Raw genomic sequence first — 25,968 nt, 5'->3', positions numbered from 1 at the left:
CTACCTTCACGTCTCCCTATCCCAAGGACAGTATGTGCTTGGTGTGGACTTGATTGTAACTCAATTGAAACAGGTAGAAAATTACTTGAATTATGTCATCAAGTTGTTCCTCGAGCACTGATCTCATCCTGTGGTAGTCTATCTCAGATGCACAACTCTGTTGAAGTACATTTGCTATAATCAACACAAAATCATACAATTACTGTCAGAGGATATGTAATGAAATTGTCTTACTTTAAAGTGCATCTGTGTCCTTCACATCACCCCATGTTGATAAATCACTTTTAGTCTTGCATTCTAAAGCAACATTGTAGGTATGTCTACTGACAGAGATCATTGCTAAAATATAAAAAATGTATAAAAAATACTTGATAATTGAAGTATATAGCAATGTTGAAAATACAACAACATGCAGTACTGAGATGTTTCTGAACATCCATATCTCATGTTACTATGTCTTTTGTATGGGATATTCACTCTCACGCCCCTCTGCTCCTCAGGAGGCCAGTATAAATATAGGGAGCTGGAGACAGAGATAAAGACAAAGTAAGATGAACACCTACAGGTGAGTCTTTGACAACATCTTTTTTTAGCCATTTCACTGGAATGTCATCAACCAGAATACATATTTGCTTATTTTCTTAATAATAGATGCATACAAATGTGTGCTTTAATTAGTGCACAAATGTAAGAAGTGTGCTTGTCTTTAATCTATCAATGCAAGATTATTCCGTATAATCTATAATTTCCTGTTTATTTGTGATTTTGTAATTGGCTAGCTTTTTCAGAAGGGGATTGTGAGTTTATGGACAAAGTCATATCGATGTGTGATGTTTTTTCAGATAATGCCTTGGTCCTCATTGTGGTGTGTCTTGTACTTGCAGACTGAGAACAATGTGGCTGCCCCTGCTTGTGTGCCAGCTTTGCCTGTTTCTGCGGAGTGAGGCCCAGACACCCAGCACTTTTTGCAACATGCACTCAACATTCAGACCACCAGGTTAGTGAATACACTGCTCAGCTGGTACAAGTACTTCCATCCCCTCTTATTTCAACAGAGGTTAGGGTGATGATAAAACAACGTTTTCACACACATCAACGTCACCAAAATGTCAGGTAATTACTATTATAGTATTACAATATTACTATTGTACCACATTGTGCGCTATTCCTTTGTCTTATCTAATGGTTCATATCTCTGGTCTTTCCCAGTGAACTCGGACATCACAGTGACCTGTGGTACTGAGGTTATGGAGTTGATTATCTTGTTATGCCCAGTCTACTTTGGTGGATACAACAAAACCCTGATGGCCCTCAACACACAGTTTATCCTCCCCGAGTGCCATGGAACACCTGACTGGAATATTGACCCTCCAATCCTGAAATTCAATCTGTCAATAACTGCTGATGCTGTGGCTCTGCTCCAACACATTCAGGGTAAATCAATTACAGGAATGTATTTACCTGCTTGGTTAATTATGGTGAGAGAAAATTAGTATTTTATTCTTCGAATTGCCACCTATTGTTCTAAGCTGGGTATTTTGAATCTCTTTGTCTTGACTCCAGATAACCAATGAAGTTGGTACTGGGTTATTTTCTGACTTCTCAAATGTCCAGTTTGTTAATATATCTGGCACCATCAACTCGCTGGACACCAGTGCATCTATTGTCACCTACCGCCGGCAGATCATCTACATGTTCTCCTGTCGCTACCCTCTGCAGTATCTGGTCAACAGCAGTAAAGTCACAGTGTGAGTCTTTAAATGAATCACCTACTCTACTGTAACTCCCACTATAATTCTGCATAATTTTGTCTAATGTCTCAAACAGCCTGTTCATTACATGCTGACCAGACCGGACACGTCGCGTGCGCGAGTTGCAAAATAAATTTAGAAATCCATGTTATTCAATTATTGCACCCACACTGCTCGCGCGCGCCAACAAGTGTCTGCGATGCCAAGGGCTAAAATAGAAGTCAGTTCTATTTCTGACGCAGATCGCCCTGCAAGTCCTGCCTCTCCCATCTCCTCATTGGTTTATAGAAGCAGGTACCCACGTGCCATCTCCTCATTGGTTATACTCAAGTGGGAGATTGAAAGACTAAATGTTTTGCCGGTTGTCGTGGTAAAAGTGTAGATGCCAATCACCATATGAGTTCAAAGATGAAAAAGCCTGGAAGGAGGAGAGATGACTAGAAACCATTCGGTTGGCCGTTTTATGTGTGGATTAATTGTCGGAGTAGAAGACCTTGTGCATTTCAGGTAAAATAACAACTCAATGTTTATATCCCAGGACAAATTAGCTAGCAACAGCAAGCTAGCTAAATAGGACAAATTAGCTAGCAAGTGCAAGCTAACTAGCTAAATTGCCATACATGTTTAATTCTTTTCGACCTGTCCCCAAATTAATGTAATCGGTTCAGAGTTTGTTTTGATATTTTAACCTGTGTGTCGTGATCGCTTTTGGTGTAGGGGGACAAAATAAAATTATGCACAATAGCGCACGGGCGCAGCCAGTTTGGGTTCGGTGTTATTGAGTGTAAACCATGTAGGGTAAGTGTCACTGTAACATTCCCTGTAACATTCAGATCGGGTGTGAGTCTTGCAGTGAGGGACAATGACGGCAGCTTTGTCAGTACACTGAGCATGTGGCTCTACAGTGTAAGTGTCTACCTTCAGCACATTACTCCCAGAAGTACACAGTGCACTTCTATAGGATATGAAGCAATTGTGTTGTGCTTATAATAGACTGGTGTTTTGCTGTGAAACAGGACACTGACTACACTCAGCAACTCATTGTCCCAGAGAATGGAATAAATCTGAAGACCAGAATCTTTGTGGGGGTGAAAGCCACCAGTCTAACAGAGAGGTAGGACTATAGACGTTGAGCCTTTTGTAAAGTACCGTACTGCAAAACATACAATTTCTCACAAATAAAAAACAAATATATTTAAGAAAAAAAGTGCTGTAGCTATACTGCATTCTAGAATCTGTCCCTCTGTTCCTCTCTAAAGGTTCCACGTTCTGCTTGACCGATGCTATGCAACAACAAGTCCCGTTCCCAACAACAGCACCTACTATGACCTCTTTGTTGGGTGAGTCAGTATTATTCACCCAGTTTAATTTCTATAGATTTATAATAACTCTAACTGAAACTGAAGCATTTTTGGTTTCTGGTCACGCCTAATGTGTGTATGTGTACAGTATGTGTATGACTCATATCTCTTATCTCATCAAAGGTGTACACGTGATAGAAAAACCAGGGTTGAGTTGAACGGAGCGTCTCAGAATGCACACTTCTCCTTTGAGGCCTTCCGTTTCATTGAACACAAGAACATGACCATCTCCACTTTCTACCTGCACTGTGTCACCCGACTCTGTGAGGTGTCCTCCTGCTCGTCCTTACTGCCCGTAAGCATCAACAATTAGAAAATAACACACAGGTCACTGCCTTCACTCATAGAAACAAAACTAAACATTTTACAATAGTACACAGTGGCGGTCACATTCACAATATTGCCCTTGCTCTCTCTCGACATCCGGTTTGTCTACAACAACGTTCAAAGATTCCAGTTTAACACCTGTTTCCCAGACTATATTGCCCTCTGTTCTGAAGAACCCTAATTTATGAGACAACCCTATGATATTCTAAGCATATCCAACTGAATAGATAAATGTTTCAAACCAATAGGAAATGAAAAATGACTTCCTGTCTGAACTCTGCCTGTTTGATCCCAGAACTGTTCAGGTTCCTCCAGGAGAAAGAGAGAAGCCCAGGGATTGTGGCCAACGACCAGGCCACAATCTCCTCCGGACCCATCAAGACCAAAGTGGACGACGGTGCGGCCATACTGTACCAGTGGTGTGATATGATAGCAGACATTAATGATATATCAGATGTGAATTAATGACACTTGATGAGGGTGAAATTGATTAGTCATCTCATTGCTTATACAGAATGAGTAATTAAATGTATTGTAATGTAAGTCACTTCATTCTTGACCATCTTATTCTGTTTCCATCTCCTACAGGTCTTCCAACAGCTTCATAATGTAAGAAATTCTTCCAAGCTACCCTTGATAATCACAGTCATCAAAGCCTATGCCTTTCAATAAAATAAAAAAATGCACCCATTGGCTACAGTATGTTGATATATCCCTACTCTCTGCCCCTCCAACAGTCTCATTCCAGTCCCAGAGAAGCCCAATGGGCCATGTGGCTGTCAGTACTGCGGTGCTGGTTGTCATTTGTCTCTCCATGGCCCTGTTCATTGGTCTTTTGCTGAGGAGGAGAAGGTTATCCATCCTCCAATGAGATTTGGTCTAGGACCAGGGAAACACTCAGTGGGGTACTTTACATCCCCAGAGCATGTAGACAGCTGTTATGAAGACACAATACAGTGGCAGGTAAAATGGGAAAAGGATGGTTAGTTCTCAATTTATGAGTAAAGGATGGTTAGTTCTCAATTCATGAGTAAAGGATCGTTAGTTCTCAATTCATGAGTAAAGGATAGTTAGTTCTTAGTTCATAAGTAAATTATGGTTAGTTTTCAATTCATTTGTAAAGGATGGTTAGTTCTCAATTCATGAGTAAAGGATGGTTAGTTCTCAATTCATGAGTAAAGGATGGTTAGTTTTAAATTCATGAGTAAAGGATGGTTAGTTCTCAGTTCATAAGCAAAGAATGGTTAGTTCTCAGTTCATAAGTAAAGGATGGTTAGTTCTCAGTTCGTATGTAAAGAATGGTTAGTTCTCAGTTCGTAAGTAAAGGATGGTTAGTTCTCAGTTCATGAGTAAAGGATGGTTAGTTCTCAGTTCATGGATTACAATGTTATACACGTTAGTGAGAAAGTATTAAGCAACATTTCATGCATAATGTTACAGAAACATAGCATTTTATAATTGTAAGAAAGTGACAGCAGGGTACTAGAGGTAATCATCTTCTACACACCTAAATGTATAGTTCATAAATACGGCACGTACAGATTTTTTGTATGAATCTTTTGTATGATAGCTGACTAATTGTCAGAGTAAATTCTGTATGATAGCTAAAGGCCAGAGCAAATGTTGTATGCACTTGCTTGACAGATGTGTATTAAAGTACACAACAAAAATATAAACGCAACATGTAAAATGTTGGTCCCATGTTTCATGAGCTGAAATAGAAAATCCCAGAAATGTTCCATACGCACAAAAGCTTATTTCTCTCAAATGTTTTGTACAAATTTGTTTAAATCCCTGTTAATGAGCATTTCTCCTTTGCTAAAATAATCCATCCACCTGACAGGTGTGGTATATCAAGATGCTGATTAAACAGCATGATCATTACATAGGTGCACCTTGTGCTCGGGACAATAAAAAGTCACTCTAAAATATGCAGTTTTGTCACACAATACAATGCCACATATGTCTCAAGTTTTGAGGCAGCGTGCGATTGGCATGCTGACTGCAGGAATGTCCACTAGAGCTGTTTGCCAGAGAATTTAATTCATTTGCCAGAGAATTTGGTAGTACGTCCAACCAGCCTCACAACCGCAGACCATGTGTAACTGTAGCGTGGTTCGTTCTGCGTTGTGTACTTTTAACTAGGACGCTGCCACAACTGAAGGTCTGCTAGTTGAATTATTTTTATTTGCCCTGCACACGAAGAGACAACACACATTATGTTAACCCTTGGTGCAGTCCTAGCTCTCAGGCACCTTGCTAGCCGAAGGTCAGGCAAAAGAGTGCCAAAAGGAAATAACAGGTGCTGCGTGCACACATTCGATGCACAACAGCACACCATACAATGCAAGTAAAATGATACAGAACATAATTCGGACAAAATAAAAGACATACCTGCACACGAAGAGACAACACACATTATGTTAACCCTTGGTGCAGTCCTAGCTCTCAGGCACCTGCGCTAGCACATGGACACTCACTCAAACACTGTCCCAAGTACTCACAAGTTACAATAGATACCCTAGTTAGCGAGCTTTGTGAAACTTGTTAACATAAATCTTTATATTATCCACATTGTAACAAACTTATGGTTGCATAACAGTACATTGTGTAACATTATGACGGTTTTATATTAAACAATTTCGGAGCCAACGACAACATACCTTGCTAGCCGAAGTGTCACGAATCCCGTTTCCTGAGTCTGTTTTTTGCCTGTGTTCTGTTCTGGAGTGTTTTTTCCGGTGTCCTGGAACGCACCCTGTCTGGTTGCCGGGCGATTTAGCTAGTTGGGAGATCTCAGATTACCCGCACCTGTATCCCATCAGCTATCTGCACACCTGGTCTTGATCATCATCTCTCCTCTTCATAAGCCCGGACCTGACATCCATTCCCTGCCGGATCGTTAGCCATGAACAGTATGTTGTGCCAGCGTATCAGCCTCCAGCTTGATAGAATTTGTTTTGTTGTTTTGTACGTCTTGCTTGCCTTAAACTTACCTCCGTTTGTTCTGTCTTCAGTTATTCACCCGGATCACTTACCCCATTCCTGCCTGGTCGTCGGAGGCTTCCGCTACTCCCTTGGACCCACCTATTCACTCCCATCAACTCACCACTGCTGCCCGCTACGCCACCTGGATATTTCTACCCCTTCATATTCACTTGTAAATAAATACTCACCTTCTTCCTACTCTCCTTGTCCTGGTCTGCTTCTGGGTTCGATTTTGAAAGAACGTGACAGAACGATCCGGCCAAGGATGAACCCAGCGGACCTGGACTCCGTTTGCCATGCCGTTACCCAGCAGGGGAAGATATTGGAACAACACAACACGGCGCTACAGGAGATAGCGGGTTCAGTCCGGAACTTATCTGCTAGCTTGACGAATATCCAGGATCAGCTCAGTTTGCCGGCGGGACATCCACCACCTGTTTCACCCATCTCACCTGCCGATTCTGGAGAGGTTTCCTTCCGTGAGCCCAAGGTTCCGACGCCTGATAAGTACGAGGGGGATTTCGGAAGATGCCGTTCATTTCTTATGCAGTGTGGCTTAGTTTTTGATCTACAGCCCTACTCTTACGCCACAGATAAGGCTAGGATAGCTTTCGTGATTGAACTGCTGCGTGGTAGAGCTCTGGAATGGGTTTCAGCCGTTTGGGAACGACAGTACACCTGCATGGCTTCATACCAGGAGTTCACGGCGGAGATGAGAAAGCTTTTTGACCATCCAGTCCGAGGTAAGGACGCAGCTAAACGTTTGTTCACTCTTCGCCAAGGAGCTCGCAGTGTGGCAGACTTTATGATCGAATTCAGGACATTGGCTGTGGAGAGTGGTTGGAATGAGGAGTCACTACAAGCGGCTTTTTACCAGGGGTTGTCGGAGCAACTCAAGGACGAGCTGATATCCTATCCAGAGCCTAGTGACCTAGACAGCTTGGTCACTTTATCTATTCGGGTAGATAATAGAGTCCGAGAGAGGAGGGAGAAGCAGTGGGGCCCGTCCAATCAATCAGCAACTCGGTTACCATTCGGTTCAGGAAATGGACCAGAACGTGTTGATCATGATTCCCCACACGGGATTAGTGGAGGGGTCTTGCCACCAGATCCTGAACCAATGCAAGTGGGGCGACACGGGCTAACTAAGGAGGAGCGCCAACGTAGACGTGAGACCAACAGCTGCCTCTACTGTGGTAGCTCGGGACATTACATCTCCGCTTGTCCACAGCGCCCGTTAAACTGCCCGGCTCGCTAGTTTTGGGAGGAATTTTTGCGAGCCAGTTTCAACCTCTCAAGAACCCTGTCAGACCCTGTTTTCCTGCGACCCTTATGAATAAAGATCAGAGCTTAGAGATGAACGCTTTTATCGATTCAGGTGCCGATGGCAGCTTTATTGATGCCGACTTGGTGGAACAGCTGGGGCTTTCCAAGGAGCAATTGCCGGAAGCCATTGAAGCAACCACTCTGAACGGCAGTAGTCTGGCACGGATCACTATGAGGACTGAACCGGTTAAGATGTTGTTGTCGGGGAATCATTCAGAGTTTATCTCCTTCCTCATTCTGTCCTCGCCCCATGTTCCTCTGGTTCTTGGTTACCCCTGGCTGAAGGAACACAATCCCTCGTTTGATTGGGTGACGGGTAAGGTAACTAGTTGGAGCATTGAGTGTCATGCTAACTGCCTTAGGACTGCCTGTTCTCCTGCTGTTCCCAGTCAGGTCAGTGACTCTGCTCCTCCTGATTTGTCCCTGGTTCCAGAAACATATCACGAGTTGGGTGAAGTATTCAGTAAGCAGAAGGCTCTGTCCCTTCCTCCCCACCGACCTTATGACTGTGCGATTAATCTGTTCCCTGGAGCTGCCTTTCCCAAGGGACGGTTATACAGTATCTCTCGACCTGAACGTGAAGCCTTGGAGACCTACATCAAGGAATCTCTAGCTGCAGGTCTCATTCGCCCCTCGTCATCACCTCTGGGAGCAGGATTCTTTTTTGTGAGTAAGAAGGATGGCTCTCTTCGACCATGTATTGATTATCGGGGGTTGAATGATATTACGGTCAAGAACAAGTATCCCCTGCCCTTGATGAGCTCTGCTTTCGAGTCTTTACAGGGTGCTACGGTTTTTACGAAGCTTGACCTACGTAATGCTTATCATTTGGTTCGGATCAAAGAGGGGGACGAGTGGTTGACTGGGTTCAATACTCCTATGGGACATTTCGAGTACCAGGTGATGCCGTTTGGACTGACCAACGCTCCTGCTGTGTTCCAAAGTATGGTGAATGATGTTCTGAGAGATATGATTGGTATTTTTGTGTTCGTTTACCTGGATGATATCCTCATCTTCTCGAGGGAGCTTTCTAGCCACGTCCAGCATGTCAAGCAGGTCCTGCAGCGGTTATTGGAGAACCGTCTGTTCGTGAAGGCTGAGAAGTGTGATTTTCACGCCCACACGACGTCCTTCCTCGGGTACATCATCTCCAGGGGAGAGATCATGATGGACCAAGAGAAGGTTCGGGCGGTTCGGGATTGGGCCCAGCCCGGTACGAGATTGCAGCTCCAGAGATTCCTGGGGTTTGCGAACTTCTATCGGAGGTTTATCCGTGATTACAGCCGGGTGGCCGTCCCTTTAACTGCCCTGACGTCTTGCACCAGAGATTTCTGTTGGACTCCTGAGGCAGACCGAGCATTTCTGGACTTGAAGAGCCGATTCACCAACGCCCCGATTCTCTCTCAACCTGACACTTCCCGTCAGTTTGTTGTTGAGGTGGACGCGTCTGATGTGGGGGTGGGCGCCATCCTGTCCCAGCGTAGCTCCACTGACGGTAAACTCCATCCCTGCGCCTTCTACTCTTGTCGTCTTTCTCCAGCTGAAAGAAACTACGATGTGGGTAACCGGGAGCTTCTCGCTGTGAAGCTTGCCTTGGAGGAGTGGCGTCACTGGTTGGAGGGAGCGGAGCAACCGTTTGTGGTCTGGACTGACCACAAGAATCTGGCTTACGTGCAATCGGCTAAACGTCTCAACTCCCGTCAGGCCAGGTGGGCTTTGTTTTTTGGACGCTTCAATTTTTCCCTGACGTTCCGACCTGGGTCGAAGAACGGGAAGGCGGACGCCCTGTCCCGGATGTTCTCCAAGACGGAGGAGAGTGGGGCCAAGACTGAGACGATTCTTCCCCAGAATGTTGTCGTGGGAGCCGTTACATGGAGGATTGAGGAGGATGTGATGGCGGCCCTTCAGACGCAGCCCGGGCCCGGTAACGGTCCACCCGGTCGGTTGTTCGTGCCTGAGTCGGTCCGTTCTGCTGTCCTTCAGTGGGCCCACGCCAGCAAGATAGCTTGTCACCCTGGCGTTGCTCGGACTATGGCGCTACTGCGCAGACGATTTTGGTGGCCTGCCATGGGAGAAGATACCCGGGGGTTTGTTGCCGCTTGTCCTGTTTGTGCGCAGAATAAGAGTACCAATCGGCCCAGCTCTGGGCTTCTTCACCCCCTACCTATTCCCCGGCGACCTTGGTCGCATCTGGCCCTGGACTTTGTCACGGGGTTGCCCTCTTCTGTTGGTAACACGGTTATTCTGACCATTGTGGACAGATTCAGCAAGTTTTTGCTCACTTTGTCCCCCTCTCCAAGCTGCCTTCTGCCACTGAGATGTCCGAGATCCTGGTTAGGGAGGTTTTCAGGGTCCACGGGTTGCCCTGTGACATTGTTTCTGACCGTGGTCCTCAGTTTACCTCTGCTGTCTGGAGATCCTTCTGTTTGGCCATTGGAGCTACAGTCAGTCTCACTTCTGGATTTCACCCCCAATCTAATGGTCAGGCGGAGAGAGCCAACCAGAAGATGGAGTCCACGCTGCGCTGTCTTGTTTCCTCTGATCCCACCTCTTGGTCCTCTCAATTACCCTGGGTCGAGTATGCCCATAATACTCTCCCTTCATCTGCTACTGGGATGTCTCCCTTCCAGTGCCTGTACGGTTACCAACCTCCCTTGTTTCCTTCTCAGGAGAGGGATCTCTCGGTTCCCTCTGTCCAGACCCACATTCGTCGTTGCCACCGGACCTGGCATAGGGCCAGGAAGGCTCTCCTTAGAGTTTCTGACCGGTATCAGATCCAGGCGAATCGTCGCCGTATTCCTGCCCCCGCTTATACGGTCGGAGATAAGGTTTGGTTGGCTACACGGGATCTTCCTCTACGGACTGAGTCGAGGAAACTGTCACCGAAGTTCATTGGTCCGTTTGTAGTGGAGAGAATCATTAATCCTGTTGTGGTCCGACTCAAGTTGCCTGCAACACTTAGAGTACATCCCACCTTTCATGTCTCCTGCCTCAAGCCGGTTCTCCTCAGTCCTCTGTTGCCCCCTCCTCCTCGTCCTCCTCCTCCTCCTCGGATGATCGGAGGTGGTCCTGTCTACACGGTGCGCCGCATCATGGACTCAAGACGGCGGGGTCGAGGGTTCCAGTATCTAGTGGATTGGGAAGGATATGGTCCAGAGGAGAGGAGTTGGATTCCTCGGCGTCAGATCCTTGACGCTGACCTGCTTTGTGACTTCTACCGCCTCCACCCTGGCGCTCCGGGTAGTCCGCCCGGTGGCGTTCGTCGGAGGGGGGGTACTGTCACGAATCCCGTTTCCTGAGTCTGTTTTTTGCCTGTGTTCTGTTCTGGAGTGTTTTTTCCGGTGTCCTGGAACGCACCCTGTCTGGTTGCCGGGCGATTTAGCTAGTTGGGAGATCTCAGATTACCCGCACCTGTATCCCATCAGCTATCTGCACACCTGGTCTTGATCATCATCTCTCCTCTTCATAAGCCCGGACCTGACATCCATTCCCTGCCGGATCGTTAGCCATGAACAGTATGTTGTGCCAGCGTATCAGCCTCCAGCTTGATAGAATTTGTTTTGTTGTTTTGTACGTCTTGCTTGCCTTAAACTTACCTCCGTTTGTTCTGTCTTCAGTTATTCACCCGGATCACTTACCCCATTCCTGCCTGGTCGTCGGAGGCTTCCGCTACTCCCTTGGACCCACCTATTCACTCCCATCAACTCACCACCGCTGCCCGCTACGCCACCTGGATATTTCTACCCCTTCATATTCACTTGTAAATAAATACTCACCTTCTTCCTACTCTCCTTGTCCTGGTCTGCTTCTGGGTTCGATTTTGAAAGAACATGACACGAAGGTCAGGCAAAAGAGAGCAATAAGGGGGTACGGAAATACAGATAACCCGCGATGGGCCAAACCAAAATATACAAAACTTTTACAATCACATGTATGTACAATATTGATATGAAAAAGTGTTTGTACACCAAATAAAAACATTAGCTATGCAGCTGTAATTAAATAAAAAAATACACTGAATTATTATTATCAAATTATTAACATCCCCGACATGGCCTATTTGAATTGGTCCTTGTGTGCAACTTGGTGCATAATCTAGGGGAACAACATCACACTGCTACATAACCACGCCAGCCCAGGACCTCCACATCCAGCTTCCTCACCTTCGTTATCGTCAGGAGGGGTGGTGCTGAGTAATATTTCTGTCTGTAATAAAGCCCTTTTGTTGGGAAAAACTCATTCTGATTGGCTGGGCCTGGCTGCCAAGTGTGTGGGCCTATGCCATCCAAGGCCCACCCATGGCTGCACCCCTGCCCAGTCATGTGAAATCCATAGATTAGGGCCTAATGAATTTATTTCACTTGACTGATTTCCTTATATGAACTGTAACTCAGACAAATCTTTGAAATTGTGGCATGTTGCGTTTATAATTTTGTTCAGTATATTTTATTAATGAAATGGTTTCATACATTTTTTTGTGTGTGAAATAATTGTCTGTCCTCCATGTCATTTTGAGATGTTTGCTCTTGGGCCAACAAAACTGGCAACAATAGTCTAAGCCTTTACCTGAGAATAGTTTGATTCTCCTATCTTGTATTTTATGACATGTATTACTGGGAAAGCAGTCGTGAACTGTCACTGGGGAGAGTATCATGGATGTCTTGGTTGGGTGGTTATAGAGAAGTATCAAATACAAATGTTCAAGTGCAGCTTCAGCTTGGTTATAGAGAATGTTCTCCCTTTGTGCAATAAGAGAAAAGAGCAACATGTTGACAAGCTTTGTAGAGGACCTACACAGGTCATTATTTCAACTATTTGTCTAATTTAAGCAATTTCACCTGGCACCTATCTTTTGGTTTCTGTATATTCATTAGCCTAAATACAATATTAGTTCAGTCAAGGAACATGTGGAAAGTCAACAAAAAAACAAAACCAGACACATAGCTACAGTAAGTACTGTTTTGGTAACAGATTGAGGTACTAGCAGTCTAACTTCTCACATCCATCAGTAGTCTAAAACACACTTTTGGTTTTATATGTACAGACATGTTTGGATTCTCTTTGTTTGTGTGTACCTGGTTGACTGCCAGGGCTTGTCTTGGCTGGACTCCTGCTAGCTGTGGTCTGCCAAGAAATTGATAAAGATGTGGAAGAGACAAATTAACCTTCAAACCTACAAGAGAAAAAGGAGCTAATGGACTTTTTGGGCACAAAAAAAGGCAAGTTCATCAAAGCATTATCCCGTAGGTGGCAAACATGTAAAGCAATTCAAAATGTAGCAGGGGGTGGCATACAGTAATGTACGGAGATTGTATTGTGTTGTACTGTACAGTATTGCACTGTGGGAAACTTCTAGATAAGGACATGCATATAGCTCTACGGCTCTGCCACTAACAGTTTCATACAGTACTTATATTTACCCCTGACTCATGGGCTGCATCCCAAATGGCACCCTATTCTGTTTTTAGTGCACTATTTTTGACCAGGGCCCTGGTAATGCACTATATAGGGAATAGGATGCCATTTCGTATGCTGTTGATCTTTCTCTCCACTACCCTGGCTCAGGTGCACCTGTTCCTTGTACACTCTGGGAGCCAGACATGAGGCTAAGGTCCTTTGAGACGGTGAAGACGGACCGTCAGCTGCACTGCAGTGACACGCTGGCCCAGCTCTGTACCTCCCTCTGCTTCTCCAGTGTCATGGAGTTCATGAGCAACCAGCCCTGTCTCACTGACCACTTCTGTCATCACCGGGGAACAAGATTATAATTAACATACATTTTATATATATATATGTAGGTAATGAAACAAAAAATATAGCTTTTTTTATGTCTACCAAAAAGATCCCATTCCAGAATGTTACCAACAATTTGAAAATAATGAAAATCAGTCATAGGTTCCCAAACCCACCATTTGCTGACCATGTATGGTAAAATAATAGTGCCTGCTGTTTGTGTGTCTGTCCACCAGGTGGGGCTGGTTATCTGGAGTGCTCAGTGCTTTCTGCCCAAAGTGATCTTGCACACCAAGTACAAAGTCACATGTGAGGGCCATTATACAGGCAGTGATGTTTGAAGAGATGGGTACAGAGTAGACTGTACATCAACATCACACACAGACAGACCACGGATCTACTAAAACTCTTCACTTCTTCTGGACACTAATCAAAACTCTGAATACCCATCATTGCACATTCTTTAATTGTGGTTAATGTTAGGATGTACATTCATGTCATGGAAAATTGTCATATCAAATATAAATAATGGAGTGAGTAAACTTATTGTGATTGAGAATTAAACACAGAAAATAAGTGTGTTTTGGCTGATAATAAAAATAATATTTGGGTTGTATGATTATCATTAATATAACATTTGATCAACTTGTTCAGCAGATTTTTACAAAAGCTTCTTCATTCCTATATATTTCAATATAAAATGTCTTTGATTATTCTAGATTACACATCACATGTACAGTATATAACATAAAACGCAACAACGTTATTTGTACTGTGGCAGGTTGAAGACTTTCTCTCAGTCGTTCTCATTTCATCACAGTCTTTGCTGTGGTCAGCATTCTTAGTGGCAGTACATCCTCCACCCATTCATTTGGAGAGGTCATCATTCGTTCCCATAGAGCTACCTCGTCAGCATTCGAGTCCATCCAATTCACCAACGCCCCATAACTTCTGCCTGTAGGGAGAGATGGAGAGAACCTAGGCTTAGCCAATGAAGTCAATTGAATGAAATGAATGTACAGAACCTGTGTTTCTGTGGAGAAATCTATAATATAATATAAAATCATATAATAGAATAGTCCATTAGTACCTGTGCCAGGCCCCAGTCTTAGACCCCCTAGGAGGTTACTGGCCAGCTTGTCACGGTCCCACACAGTCAGCTCCACGCAGGCCTCCTTCAGGTCCTCCTGTCTGAAGCCATCGTACACCATGGTGTGGTTAAACACCGGCTCCACCGTACTCCTCAGCACCCGTGTTTTCTGTCGACTCTTTCTGCTCATGTCCGGGAGCACAAAGCTACAGAGGAATCAGGCAGTCTCACAAATCAAGCAATTGTTTCAGAAATATTACATATACCTACAACTACGACCATATCCCCCGTGCATCCCGCAAAGGCGGAGGTGTTGCTAACATTTACGATAGCAAATTTCAATTTACCCCCCAAAAAATGACGTTTTCGTCTTTTGAGCTTCTAGTCATGAAATCTATGCAGCCTACTCAATCACTTTTTATAGCTACTGTTTTACAGGCCTCCTGGGCCATATACAGCGTTCCTCACTGAGTTCCCTGAATTCCTATCGGACCTTGTAGTCATAGCAGATAATATTCTAATTTTTGGTGATTTTAATATTCACATGGAAAAGTCCACAGACCCACTCCAAAAGGCTTTTGGAGCCATCATCGACTCAGTGGGTTTTGTCCAACATGTCTCTGGACCTACTCACTGCCACAGTCATACTCTGGACCTAGTTTTGTCCCATGGAATAAATGTTGTAGATCTTAATGTTTTTCCTCATAATCCTGGACTATCGGACCACCATTTTATTACGTTTGCAATCGCAACAAATAATCTGCTCAGATTGATGACCAAGGAGCATCAAAAGTCGTGCTATAAATTCTCAGACAACACAAAGATTCCTTGATGCCCTTCCAGACTCCTTCTGCCTACCCAAGGACGTCAGAGGACAAAAATCAGTTAACCACCTAACTGAGGAACTCAATTTAACCTTGCGCAATACCCTAGATGCAGTTGCACCCCTAAAAACTAAAAACATTTGTCGTAAGAAACTAGCTCCCTGGTATACAGAAAATACCCGAGCTCTGAAGCAAGCTTCCAGAAAATTGGAACGGAAATGGCGCCACACCAAACTGGAAGTCTTCCGACTAGCTTGGAAAGACAGTACCATGCAGTATTGAAGAGCCCTCACTGCTGCTCGATCATCCTACTTTTCCAACTTAATTGAGGAAAATAAGAACAATCCAAAATTTATTTTTGATACTGTCGCAAAGCTAACTAAAAAGCAGCATTCCCCAAGTGAGGATGGCTTTCACTTCAGAAGTAATAAATTTCATGAACTTCTTTGAGGAAAAGATCATGATCATTAGAAAGCAAATTACGGACTCCTCTTTAAATCTGCGTGTTCCTCCAAAGCTCAGCTGTCCTGAGTCTGCACAACTCTGCCAGGACCTAGGATCAAGAGAGACACTTAAGTGTTTTAGTACTATATCTCTTGCTCAATGATGAAAATAATCATGGCCTCTAAACCTTCAAGCTGCATACTGGATCCTATTCCAACTAAACTACTGAAAGAGCTGCTTCATGTGCTTGGCCCTCCTATGTTGAACATAATAAACGGCTCTCTATCCACCAGATGTGTATCAAACTCACTAAAAGTGGCAGTAATAAAGCCTCTCTTGAAAAAGCCAAACCTTGACCCAGAAAATATAAAAAACTATCGGCCTATATCAAATCTTCCATTCCTCTCAAAAATTTTAGAAAAAGCTGTTGCAGCAACTCAGCAACTCACTGCCTTCCTGAAGACAAACAATGTATACGAAATCCTTCAGTCTGGTTTTAGACCCCATCATAGCACTGAGACTGCACTTGTGAAGGTGGTAAATGACCTTTTAATGGCGTCAGACCGAGGCTCTGCATCTGTCCTCGTGCTACTAGACCTTAGTGCTGCCTTTGATACCATCGATCACCCCATTCTTTTGGAGAGATTGGAAACCCAAATTGGTCTACACGGACAAGTTCTGGCCTGGTTTAGATCTTATCTGTCGGAAAGATATCAGTTTGTCTCTGTGAATGGTTTGTCCTCTGACAAATCAACTGTACATTTCGGTGTTCCTCAAGGTTCCGTTTTAGGACCACTATTGTTTTCACTATATATTTTACCTCTTGGGGATGTCATTCGAAAACATAATGTTAACTTTCACTGCTATGCGGATGACACACAGCTGTACATTTCAATGAAACATGGTGAAGCCCCAAAATTGCCCTCGCTAGAAGCCTGTGTTTCAGACATAAGGAAGTGGATGGCTGAAAACTTTCTACTTTTAAACTCGGACAAAACAGAGATGCTTGTTCTAGGTCCCAAGAAACAAAGAGATCTTCTGTTAAATCTGACAATTAATCTTGATGGTTGTAAAGTCGTCTCAAATAAAACTGAGAAGGACCTCGGCGTTACTCTGGACCCTGATCTCTCTTTTGACGAACATATCAAGACTGTTTCAAGGAGAGCTTATTTCCATCTACGTAACATTGCAAAAATCAGAAATTGTCTGTCCAAAAATGATGCAGAAAAATGTATCCATGCTTTTGTTACTTCTAGGTTAGACTACTGCAATGCTCTACTTTCCGGCTACCCGGATAAAGCACTAAATAAACTTCAGTTAGTGCTAAATACGGCTGCTAGAATCCTGACTAGAACCAAAAAATTTGATCATATTACTCTAGTGCTAGCTTCCCTACACTGGCTTCCTGTTAAGGCAAGGGTTGATTTCAAGGTTTTACTGTTAACCTACAAAGCGTTACATGGGCTTGCTCCTACCTATCTTTCCGAGTTGGTCCTGCCGTACATACCTACACGTACGCTACGGTCACAAGACACAGGCCTCCTAATTGTCCCTAGAATTTCTAAGCAAACAGCTGGAGGCAGGGCTTTCTCCTATAGATCTCCATTTTTATGGAACGGTCTGCCTACCCATGTGAGAGACGCAGACTCGGTCTCAACCTTTAAGTCTTTACTGAAGACTTATCTCTTCAGTAGGTCATATGATTGAGTGTAGTCTGGCCCAGGAGTGTGAAGGTGAACGGAAAGGCTCTGGAGCAACGAACCGCCCTTGCTGTCTCTGCCTGGCCGGTTCCCCTCTCTCCACTGGGATTCTCTGCCTCTAACCCTATTACAGGGGCTGAGTCACTGGCTTACTGGTGCTCTTTCATGCCGTCCCTAGGAGGGGTGCGTCACTTGAGTGGGTTGAGTCACTGACGTGATCTTCCTGTCTGGGTTGGAGCCCCCCCTTGGTTTGTGCCGTGGCGGAGATCTTTGTGGGCTATACTCGGCCTTGTCTCAGGATTGTAAGTTGGTGGTTGAAGATATCCCTCTAGTGGTGCGGGGGCTGTGCTTTGGCAAAGTGGGTGGGGTTATATCCTTCCTGTTTGGCCCTGTCCGGGGGTATCATCGGATGGGGCCACAGTGTCTCCTGACCCCTCCTGTCTCAGCCTCCAGTATTTATGCTGCAGTAGTTTATGTGTCGGGGGGCTAGGGTCAGTTTGTTATATCTGGAGTACTTCTCCTGTCTTATCCGGTGTCCTGTGTGAATTTAAGTATGCTCTCTCTAATTCTCTCCTTCTCTCTTTCTTTCTCTCTCTCGGAGGACCTGAGCCCTGGGACCATGCGTCAGGACTACCGGGCATGATGACTCCTTGCTGTCCCCAGTCCACCTGGCCTTGCTGATGTTCCAGTTTCAACTGTTCTGCCTGCGGCTATGGAACCCTGACCTGTCCACTGGACGTGCTACCTGTCCCAGGCCTGCTGTTTTCAACTCTCTAGAGACCGCAGGAGCGGTAGAGATACTCTTAATGACCGGCTATGAAAAGCCAACTGACATTTACTCCTGAGGTGCTGACTTGCTACACCCTCGATAACTTCTGTGATTATTATTATTTGACCATGCTGGTCATTTATGAAAATTTGAACATCTTGGCCATGACTGGCCACCCCTCATAGCCTGGTTCCTCTCTAGGTTTCTTCCTAGGTTTTGGCCTTTCTAGGGAGTTTTTCCTAGCCACCGTGCTTCTACACCTGCATTGCTTGCTGTTTGGGGTTTTAGGCTGGGTTTCTGTACAGCACTTCGAGATATTAGCTGATGTACGAAGGGCTATATAAAATAAATTTGATTTGATTTGATATCACGAGCAAAGTAAATGTGAAAGGCTGGAAATTGAGGCTAAGGGGATATGTCTTATGATAGGCCTCCACATTTTCTGTTCTCCCCAGATGCTGTAGTTGTCCTTGATCATATTGAGCAATTCATACATTTCAAATGTTGATATTATTTATGGCATGTGTTGTACGTACCACTTGACATATGGGTTGATGGTGGCCCCTCTGATGAGGGGAAGGTTCTTGCAGTCTTTCACCCAAATATGAACCTCACCTTTGTTAGAGGGGGGATCCTTTCCTGGGCCTAGTGTTTATAATCAAGCATGATTCAGTGAACTTGTGTACACTGTATATTTCTGTTGCACAAAAGTCATATTTGAATGTATGGTAACTAGTTACCGAAAGCAACACATTTTCTTCATAAAATATACCTTTTCTATTTAATAAATTGTTTATAGACACTGGTGATGGTTAAGACATGTGAGGCGTGCAGACTCTTACTGTGGGAGACTTGAGGCAGGAAGCGTATGGCCAGTTTCATCTCCCCTCTGTCATCGGAGGGCTGCAGACTGGAGGTAGGCTGAGGAGACCAGGGGGAGACCGCCAGCACAGAGAGTACAGTGAGAACACCCCAATTTACTAAATAGCACCACCACCTTACTGGACACACTCCAATCTACACTCACACCTCCACAACCCACGGTGTATAGCATGTCATGTCACACAATTGTATTTTATTTTATTTAACCTTATTTAATTAGGCAAGTCAGTTAAGAACAAAGTATTATTTACAATGACGGCCTACAATGCTAACAGGCACAGCCATGTAAAATAAATAGCAAAAGAATAGAGATGGATTTCAGTCTTGGATTAATGTTTTGGTACAGTACTGAGACCATTACACAGACAAAGCATGTGTGATGTTGTCTCACCCTGGATTTCAGAGCTAAGTAGTTCATCTGGGTGTGGTCAAAGTCCCATTTGGACAGGTCCACATCCACCTCACCCAGAAAACTGTTCCTGCCAAAGGTGTCGTGGTGCCAGACGGAGAGAATGAGGGTCTGAGTTCGGAGGTGCTCCATACGAAGCCGATACTGATAAAAGAACAGGAAATACTTTTTGTTAAAAGCACTTTATGTCAGACCTGATGTACATGTAATGATACATTTCTCTATTCAACTTAAATTATAGAGTTTTTAGAACCTCTCTTACTCTGAGGAGCTCGTTGAAAATGGGGTTGAGAGTCTTCTTCTTCACAGACGTTTTCCTCTTCCCTATTTTGGCTTTGTCAGGTACCAGGTAACTTTTAACATACCTACAACAAGAAACACAAGAATCATACACACAAAGTACCATCTTTCAGCAGTGTCCAATCAATCATGGAGTAGTAAATAAGAAAGCAAGGCTATATAAACTCAGCAAAAAAATAAACGTCCTCTCACTGTCAACTGAGTTTATTTTCAGCAAACGTAACATGTGTAAATATTTGTATGAACATAACAAGATTCAACAACTGAGACATAAACTGAACAAGTTCCACAGACATGTGACTAACAGAAATTGAATAATGTGTCCCTGAACAAAGGGGGGGTCAAAATCAAAAGTAACAGTCAGTATCTGGTGTGGCCACCAGCTGCATTAAGTACTGCAGTGCATCTCCTCCTAATGGAGGAAATATGCTTTTCAGCGAAAGCACCACAAACGATTATGTTAGGTCACCACCAAGCCACAGAATAAGCACAGCCATTTTTTCCAGCCAAAGATAGGAGTCACAAAAAGCACAAATAGAGATAAAATGTATCACTAACCTTTGATGATCTTCATCAGATGACACTCATTGGACTTCATGTTACACAATACATGTATGTTTTGTTTGATAAAGTTCATATTTAAATAAAAAAATCTGAGTTTACATTGGCGTGTTACGTTCACTAGTTCCAAAAACATCCAGTGATTTTGCATAGCCACATCTATTCAACAGAAATACTCATAATAAATGTCGATGATAATACAAGTTATACACATGGAATTATAGATATACCTCTCCTTAATGCAACCGCTGTGTCAGATTTCAAAAAAACTTTACGGAAAAAGCAAACCATGCAATAATCTGAGACGGCGCTCAGAACAAGTCAAATCAGCCGCCATGTTGGAGTCAAAAGAAACCAGAAATGACATGATAAATATTCCCTTACCTTTGATGATCTTCATCAGAATGCACACCCAGGAATCCCAGGTCCACAATAAATGCTTGATTTGTTCAATAATGTCCGTTATTTATGTCCAATTAGCTACTTTTGTTAGCGCGTTTGGTAAACAATTCCAAAGTCACGAAGCGCGTTCCCTAAAAGCTGACGAAATGTCCAAAAGTTCAGTAACAGTCAGTAGAAACATGTCAAACGATGTATTGAATCAATCTTTAGAATGTTGTTAACAAAAATCTTGAATAACGTTCCAACCGGAGAATTTCATTGACTTCAGATGAGCGATGGAACGGAGCTCACTCTCATGTGAACGCGCATGGTCAAAGACTGGTCACCTCATGGCAGTGGTGACTAATTCTTCTCTCATTCGGCCCCACTTCACAGTAGAGTCATCAGACAAAGTTCTACAGACGGTTGACATCTAGTGGAAGCCGTAGGAAGTGCAAACCCATTCATATCTCGCTGTAATTTCAATGGGATCTTGGTTGAAAATTTCCACTTCCTGTTTGGATTTTTTCTCAGGTTTTTGCCTGCCATATGAGTTCTGTTATACTCACAGACATAATTCAAACCGTTTTCAGAAACTTCAGAGTGTTTTCTATCCAATACTAATAATAATATGCATATATTTGCAACTATGACTAAGGAGCAGGGCGTTTACTCTGGGCACCTCTGTGCACCTTTCATCCAAGCTACTCAATACTGCCCCTGCAGCCATAAGAAGTTAACCCACTCTTCCACCAAGGCACCTGCAAGTACCCGGACATTTCTGGGGGGAATGACCCTAGTCCTCCCCTCCGATCCAACAGGTCCCAGACGTGCTCAATGGGATTGAGATCCGGGCTCTTCGCTGGCAATGGCAGAACACATTCCTGTCTTGCAGGAAATCACGCACAGAATGAGCAGTATGGCTGGTGGCACTGTCATGCTGGAGGGTAATGTCAGGATGAGCCTGCAGGAAGGGTACCACATGAGGGAGGAGGATGTCTTCCCTGTAACGCACAGCATTGAGATTGCCTGCAATAACAACAAGCTCAGTCCGATGATGCTGTGACCCTCCACCTCCAAATCGATCCCGCTCCAGAGTACAGGCCTCTGTGTAACGCTCATTCCTTCGACGATAAATGCAAATCCGACCATCACCCTTGGTGAGACAAAACCGTGACTCGTCAGTGAAGAGCACTTTTTGCCAGTCCTGTCTGGTCCAGCGATGGTGGGTTTGTGCCCATAGGCGACGTTGTTGCCGGTGATGTCTGGTGAGGACCTACCTTACAACAGGCCTACAAGCCCTCAGTCCAGCCTCTCTCAGCCTATTACGGACAGTCTGAGCACTGATGGAGGGATTGTGCGTTCCTGGTGTAACTTGGGCAGTTGTTGTTGCCATCCTGTACCTGTCCCACAGGTATGATGTTCGGATGTACCAATCCTGTGCAGGTGTTGTTACACATGGTCTGCCACTGTGAGGACGACCAGTTGTCCGTCTTGTCTCCCTGTAGCTCTGTCTTAGGCGTCTCACATTACGGACATTGCAATTTATTGCCCTGGCCACATTTGCAGTCCTCATGCTCCCTTGCAGCATGCCTAAGGCACGTTCACGCAGATGAGCAGGGACCCTGGGAATCTTTCTTTTGGTGTTTTTCAGAGTCAGTAGAAAGGCCTCTTTAGTGTCCTAAGTCTTCATAACTGTGACCTTAATTGCCTACCGTCTGTAAGCTGTTAGTGTCTTAACGACCGTTCCACAGGTGCATGTTCATGAATTGTTTATGGTTCATTGAACATGCATGGGAAACAGTGTTTAAACCCTTTACAATGAAGATCTGTGAAGTTATTTAGATTTTTACGAATTATCTTTGAAAGACAGGGTCCTGAAAAAGGGACGTTTCTTTTTTTGCTGAGTTTATTAGGAATTCCCTATATTCAGGGATCATAAGGAGTTCTATCAGGGGCCTAGTATAATAGTTGGCACTGTACTCACGGGTCAGAGCGGCCCCTCTTAGGGTCGACGGCGGCCAGGTCTCGGCATTGAGCCACGAAGATGTGGAACTCCCTGAGCTTCTGAACGTAGTTGATGGAGAACTGAATGTTCCCCTGCACCTCCACACCTCCATAGTCCCCACTGTACATGGTCATCACACTGCCACTCAGCTAACACACACACACACACACACACACACACACACACACACACACACACACACACACAGTTAAAACCTTCTAAACAGTTTACATAAAACCTTAGCCTTTCAGGCAGTTCTCATTAAAATCATGATGTGAAAAACTATAAAATGTGTGGTTAATGGGACAATTAAGAGATTTAATAAGACTGTTAATATTTTATAATCATGATAGTTGCCAATAGAAAATGCCAGCTAAGCTTGGTTAGGCAGAACATGTGCGTGCTTTGAATGTGAACAGTGGTTGCGTGTTAGCAGAGCATGCGTGAAGTGAACATACAGAGGACACAGATGCCATGCCAGAGGAGCTGCTGAAGTTAGTCATAGATCTGCCCGTCTTCTGCCTGCCTCCATGGTAACTCTCTTCAGAGGCGGAGTCAGTTTCTCTGCAATCACTCTAGAATACAGACAGCATCGCTAGAATGCCCAGTGCACATACAGACATACAGTGTTCTTTGACCTAAAGCGCTCGCATGGAATAAAGATGTTGTGGCTTTACCTCGTTCTGCAGGAACGAGGGAACAGATTTGCTCATCTTCTTCAAATGTTCAGGGTCAGAGTAGAGGGATGAGGAGGGAGAGGGGATGGTGGATGCTGAGGGAGGACAGAACAGAGAGAAGGATGAGAGGCTAAAGGTTCCATAATACCCTCATAACCTTATTACAGATCACTTACTGTAGCTATTGAATTACCCAGCAATGCTAGCATTCTACAACATAGAATAAAAAGCCAGTATTCTTTATTATATTTGGTATAAACTGTCTAACCCAATATCGACCCAAAGGCAAATTACATTTCCAAGAAAGGTACAAAACAATTCTTAACCATCACTGCTTCGCCTGAGGACATCAAGGGGAGCTAGTCTTCTTTCTTGTCCTGTAGGGAATTATGGAAAACATAGACAACATTACTTTTTCATCCCAACATGCATTAATCCTGGTATCTGGGCCATCCTGACAGCACCACTATAATGCCGGTATAGTGGTTGAGGAGACAAGGGACATTTCTCACGTGGTGGCATGGATGCTGTGATATCCTCAAGACTTTTGGCCAGATTTTGTGGGCGGGCCTGAGCTCTTTTCAATGCCTTCTGTACAGGGTCCTGATCCTCATCATCATTTTCACCTAAAACATCAGACATTAGAGAAAGAGTTGCTCATACTGTACATGTAGATGCCTTCAACAAAGACCACACATAGACGTGTTAAAAAAACATTACATGTGGCCTCTTTACACTGATCATTTACAAGGAGTATATAAAACATTAATAAGAGCACCTTCCTAATATTGAGTTACAACCCCTCCTGCCCCCCTCCCCCATTTTACCATCCGAACAGCCTCAATTTGTTGGGCATGGACTCTACAAAGGTGTCCATTCACCCTCCGAATGGCACACATACACAATTCATGTCAAAATTGTCTCAAGGCTTAAAAATCCTTATTTATCCTGCCTCATCTACACTGATTGAAGTGGATTTAACAAGTGACATCAATAAAGGATCATAGATTTCAACTGGATTCACCTGGTTAGTCTATGTCATGGAAAGTGTTTTGTACACTCAGTGCACTCAGTGTACACTAATGTTTTGTACACTCAGTGTATGTAGTCTGTTGTTTACAGATAGCGAAAGTGTCTCTAGAGTTAAGTTGGAAGAGAAAAATATGTTTGAAGTTGTAGAAAATAATTTGTTTTACTGGCTATATTATATCATTACTCATAAAAGTAAACTCCGGAATGTTGTAGGTGTATCCTGGAGAGGAATGCCTAACTCAAACAAAGAAAAACTTGGCTACTTAGTTGTTGGCTCTATCAGAGCAAGCACTATGTGATGTCTATAAAGTTACAAAAGAGTATCGTCCAACCCACAAATGAAACACAGGCAGCTGATTCCCTGCACACACTATTTACAATGACACAGATAGGACACTGCAACCTGGATGCTGCCTGATCTAGAAAAATATCTATCAGAAGATTACTTCACAGGGAACCCAGATAAACAAATAACTATTATATGTTTTCATGATATATCACAGGTTACATAACACTTGTACTAAAACAACAGGGCGCTACCGTATAGATCATCAAAACTCACGGTTTGAACTGGTCCTGGAGTTGGACCAAGTTTCAGACGCGCTGCTCGATGCTATTTCAGACGCACTGAATGATGAATCTCGTCCAGTGTCAGTGCTGCCCTGGTTTGACCAGAGGGCCAGGGGGCGCTGGGTTATCTTGCTGCTCCTCCTACTGTAACGCTCCTCTGAGTCCACTAGGGTGCTGGATCTGACAAGCCCACCACTCAGGTCAAGTTCAGCCCCAGGCGGGCCTGCTGCCGGGGCCAGAGCAGTGTGGACGCTGGTCTTCTCTGAAAACTCCAGGTAATGGGGGTAGTCTTTGGGAACAAAGACCCGAGTGCGAGGGGTCAGAGATTCAGACTCGTCCAATGATTTTGAGGACCTCCTTGGACCAGGAGGAGCGTGCTTGTCACCACTCTGTCGTCTACCCTGTGTCCTCTTGGGCTGGACATGACTAATATCCCGTGTCCTTTTAGGGTACAACATAGAAGTTTGGGCCTGTTCCTCATTCATGTCTAATGTGAACATACTGGTGGCGCGCTGAAGGGAACTTGCACGTCCACTTCCACTTGAGTTTCCAAAACTGTCTTTTCTAGCTTTATGAGACCGAGATTCCTTTCCTGAGGTGCTTTGGGGCTTCAGGGCCTTTTTATCTTTGGTTAAGTCCTGTTCTGAGCCCCTTGTTACCTGGGGGACACCAGGGGCTCTTTGCTGCTCTGACTCTATGGTGATTTGAGGTGAGAAGTTGGGTTTAGTGTCAATCATAGCTCCTGATCCCACCTCAACTGATCTAGACTTTGACTGGTGCTCTTTAGTGTCAATCATAGCTCCTGAACCCACTCCAATCGATTTAGACATTGACT

At 44.3% G+C, this 25,968-nt stretch overlaps 2 protein-coding genes and 1 long non-coding RNA gene across 3 annotated transcripts; 1 reads left to right on the top strand and 2 right to left on the bottom strand.

Annotated features, from left to right (window-relative positions):
* Window positions 1–551: 551 nt before the first annotated feature.
* LOC120018527 (zona pellucida-like domain-containing protein 1) lies at window positions 552–13,521 on the top strand. The gene is made up of 10 exons (XM_038961751.1): window positions 552–565; window positions 885–997; window positions 1,210–1,244; window positions 1,564–1,748; window positions 2,585–2,657; window positions 2,768–2,865; window positions 3,011–3,091; window positions 3,236–3,407; window positions 3,735–3,858; window positions 13,319–13,521. The coding sequence occupies exons 1-10, from the start codon at window positions 552–554 to the stop codon at window positions 13,519–13,521; spliced, it is 1,098 nt and encodes a 365-aa protein (XP_038817679.1).
* Window positions 13,522–13,963: 442 nt separating this feature from the next.
* Window positions 13,964–23,618, bottom strand: LOC120018751 (synaptotagmin-like protein 2). Its single transcript, XM_038961957.1, has 8 exons — window positions 23,532–23,618; window positions 22,834–23,003; window positions 19,867–19,969; window positions 19,587–19,748; window positions 19,156–19,234; window positions 18,850–18,958; window positions 14,577–14,782; window positions 13,964–14,441 (listed from the first exon to the last, which is right to left on the bottom strand). Exons 1-8 carry the CDS (start codon window positions 23,565–23,567, stop codon window positions 14,293–14,295), a joined length of 1,014 nt encoding a protein of 337 aa, XP_038817885.1. The 5' UTR covers window positions 23,568–23,618; the 3' UTR covers window positions 13,964–14,292.
* Window positions 23,619–23,857: 239 nt separating this feature from the next.
* LOC120018752 lies at window positions 23,858–25,199 on the bottom strand. Its single transcript, XR_005472249.1, has 3 exons — window positions 25,126–25,199; window positions 24,044–24,157; window positions 23,858–23,908 (listed from the first exon to the last, which is right to left on the bottom strand). It is a non-coding gene; the product is annotated as an uncharacterized LOC120018752 (long non-coding RNA).
* Window positions 25,200–25,968: the final 769 nt, after the last annotated feature.

This window comes from Salvelinus namaycush, chromosome 23, assembly GCF_016432855.1.
Source record: "Salvelinus namaycush isolate Seneca chromosome 23, SaNama_1.0, whole genome shotgun sequence".
Taxonomy (NCBI): Eukaryota; Metazoa; Chordata; class Actinopteri; order Salmoniformes; family Salmonidae; genus Salvelinus; species Salvelinus namaycush.
This window is presented reverse-complemented; position numbering and strand designations above follow the sequence as displayed.

Coding starts and splice junctions, on each gene's coding strand:
- LOC120018527 (XM_038961751.1), top strand. Junction 3,092..3,235: donor TACTATGACCTCTTTGTTGG/GTGAGTCAGTAT, acceptor ATCTCATCAAAG/GTGTACACGTGATAGAAAAA. Junction 3,859..13,318: donor GCGGCCATACTGTACCAGTG/GTGTGATATGAT, acceptor ACCCTGGCTCAG/GTGCACCTGTTCCTTGTACA.
- LOC120018751 (XM_038961957.1), bottom strand. CDS start 23,567: ATGAGCAAATCTGTTCCCTCGTTCCTGCAGAACGAG. Junction 19,749..19,866: donor TTTTCAACGAGCTCCTCAGA/GTAAGAGAGGTT, acceptor TTCTTTTATCAG/TATCGGCTTCGTATGGAGCA. Junction 14,442..14,576: donor AAGACTGGGGCCTGGCACAG/GTACTAATGGAC, acceptor CTCTCCCTACAG/GCAGAAGTTATGGGGCGTTG.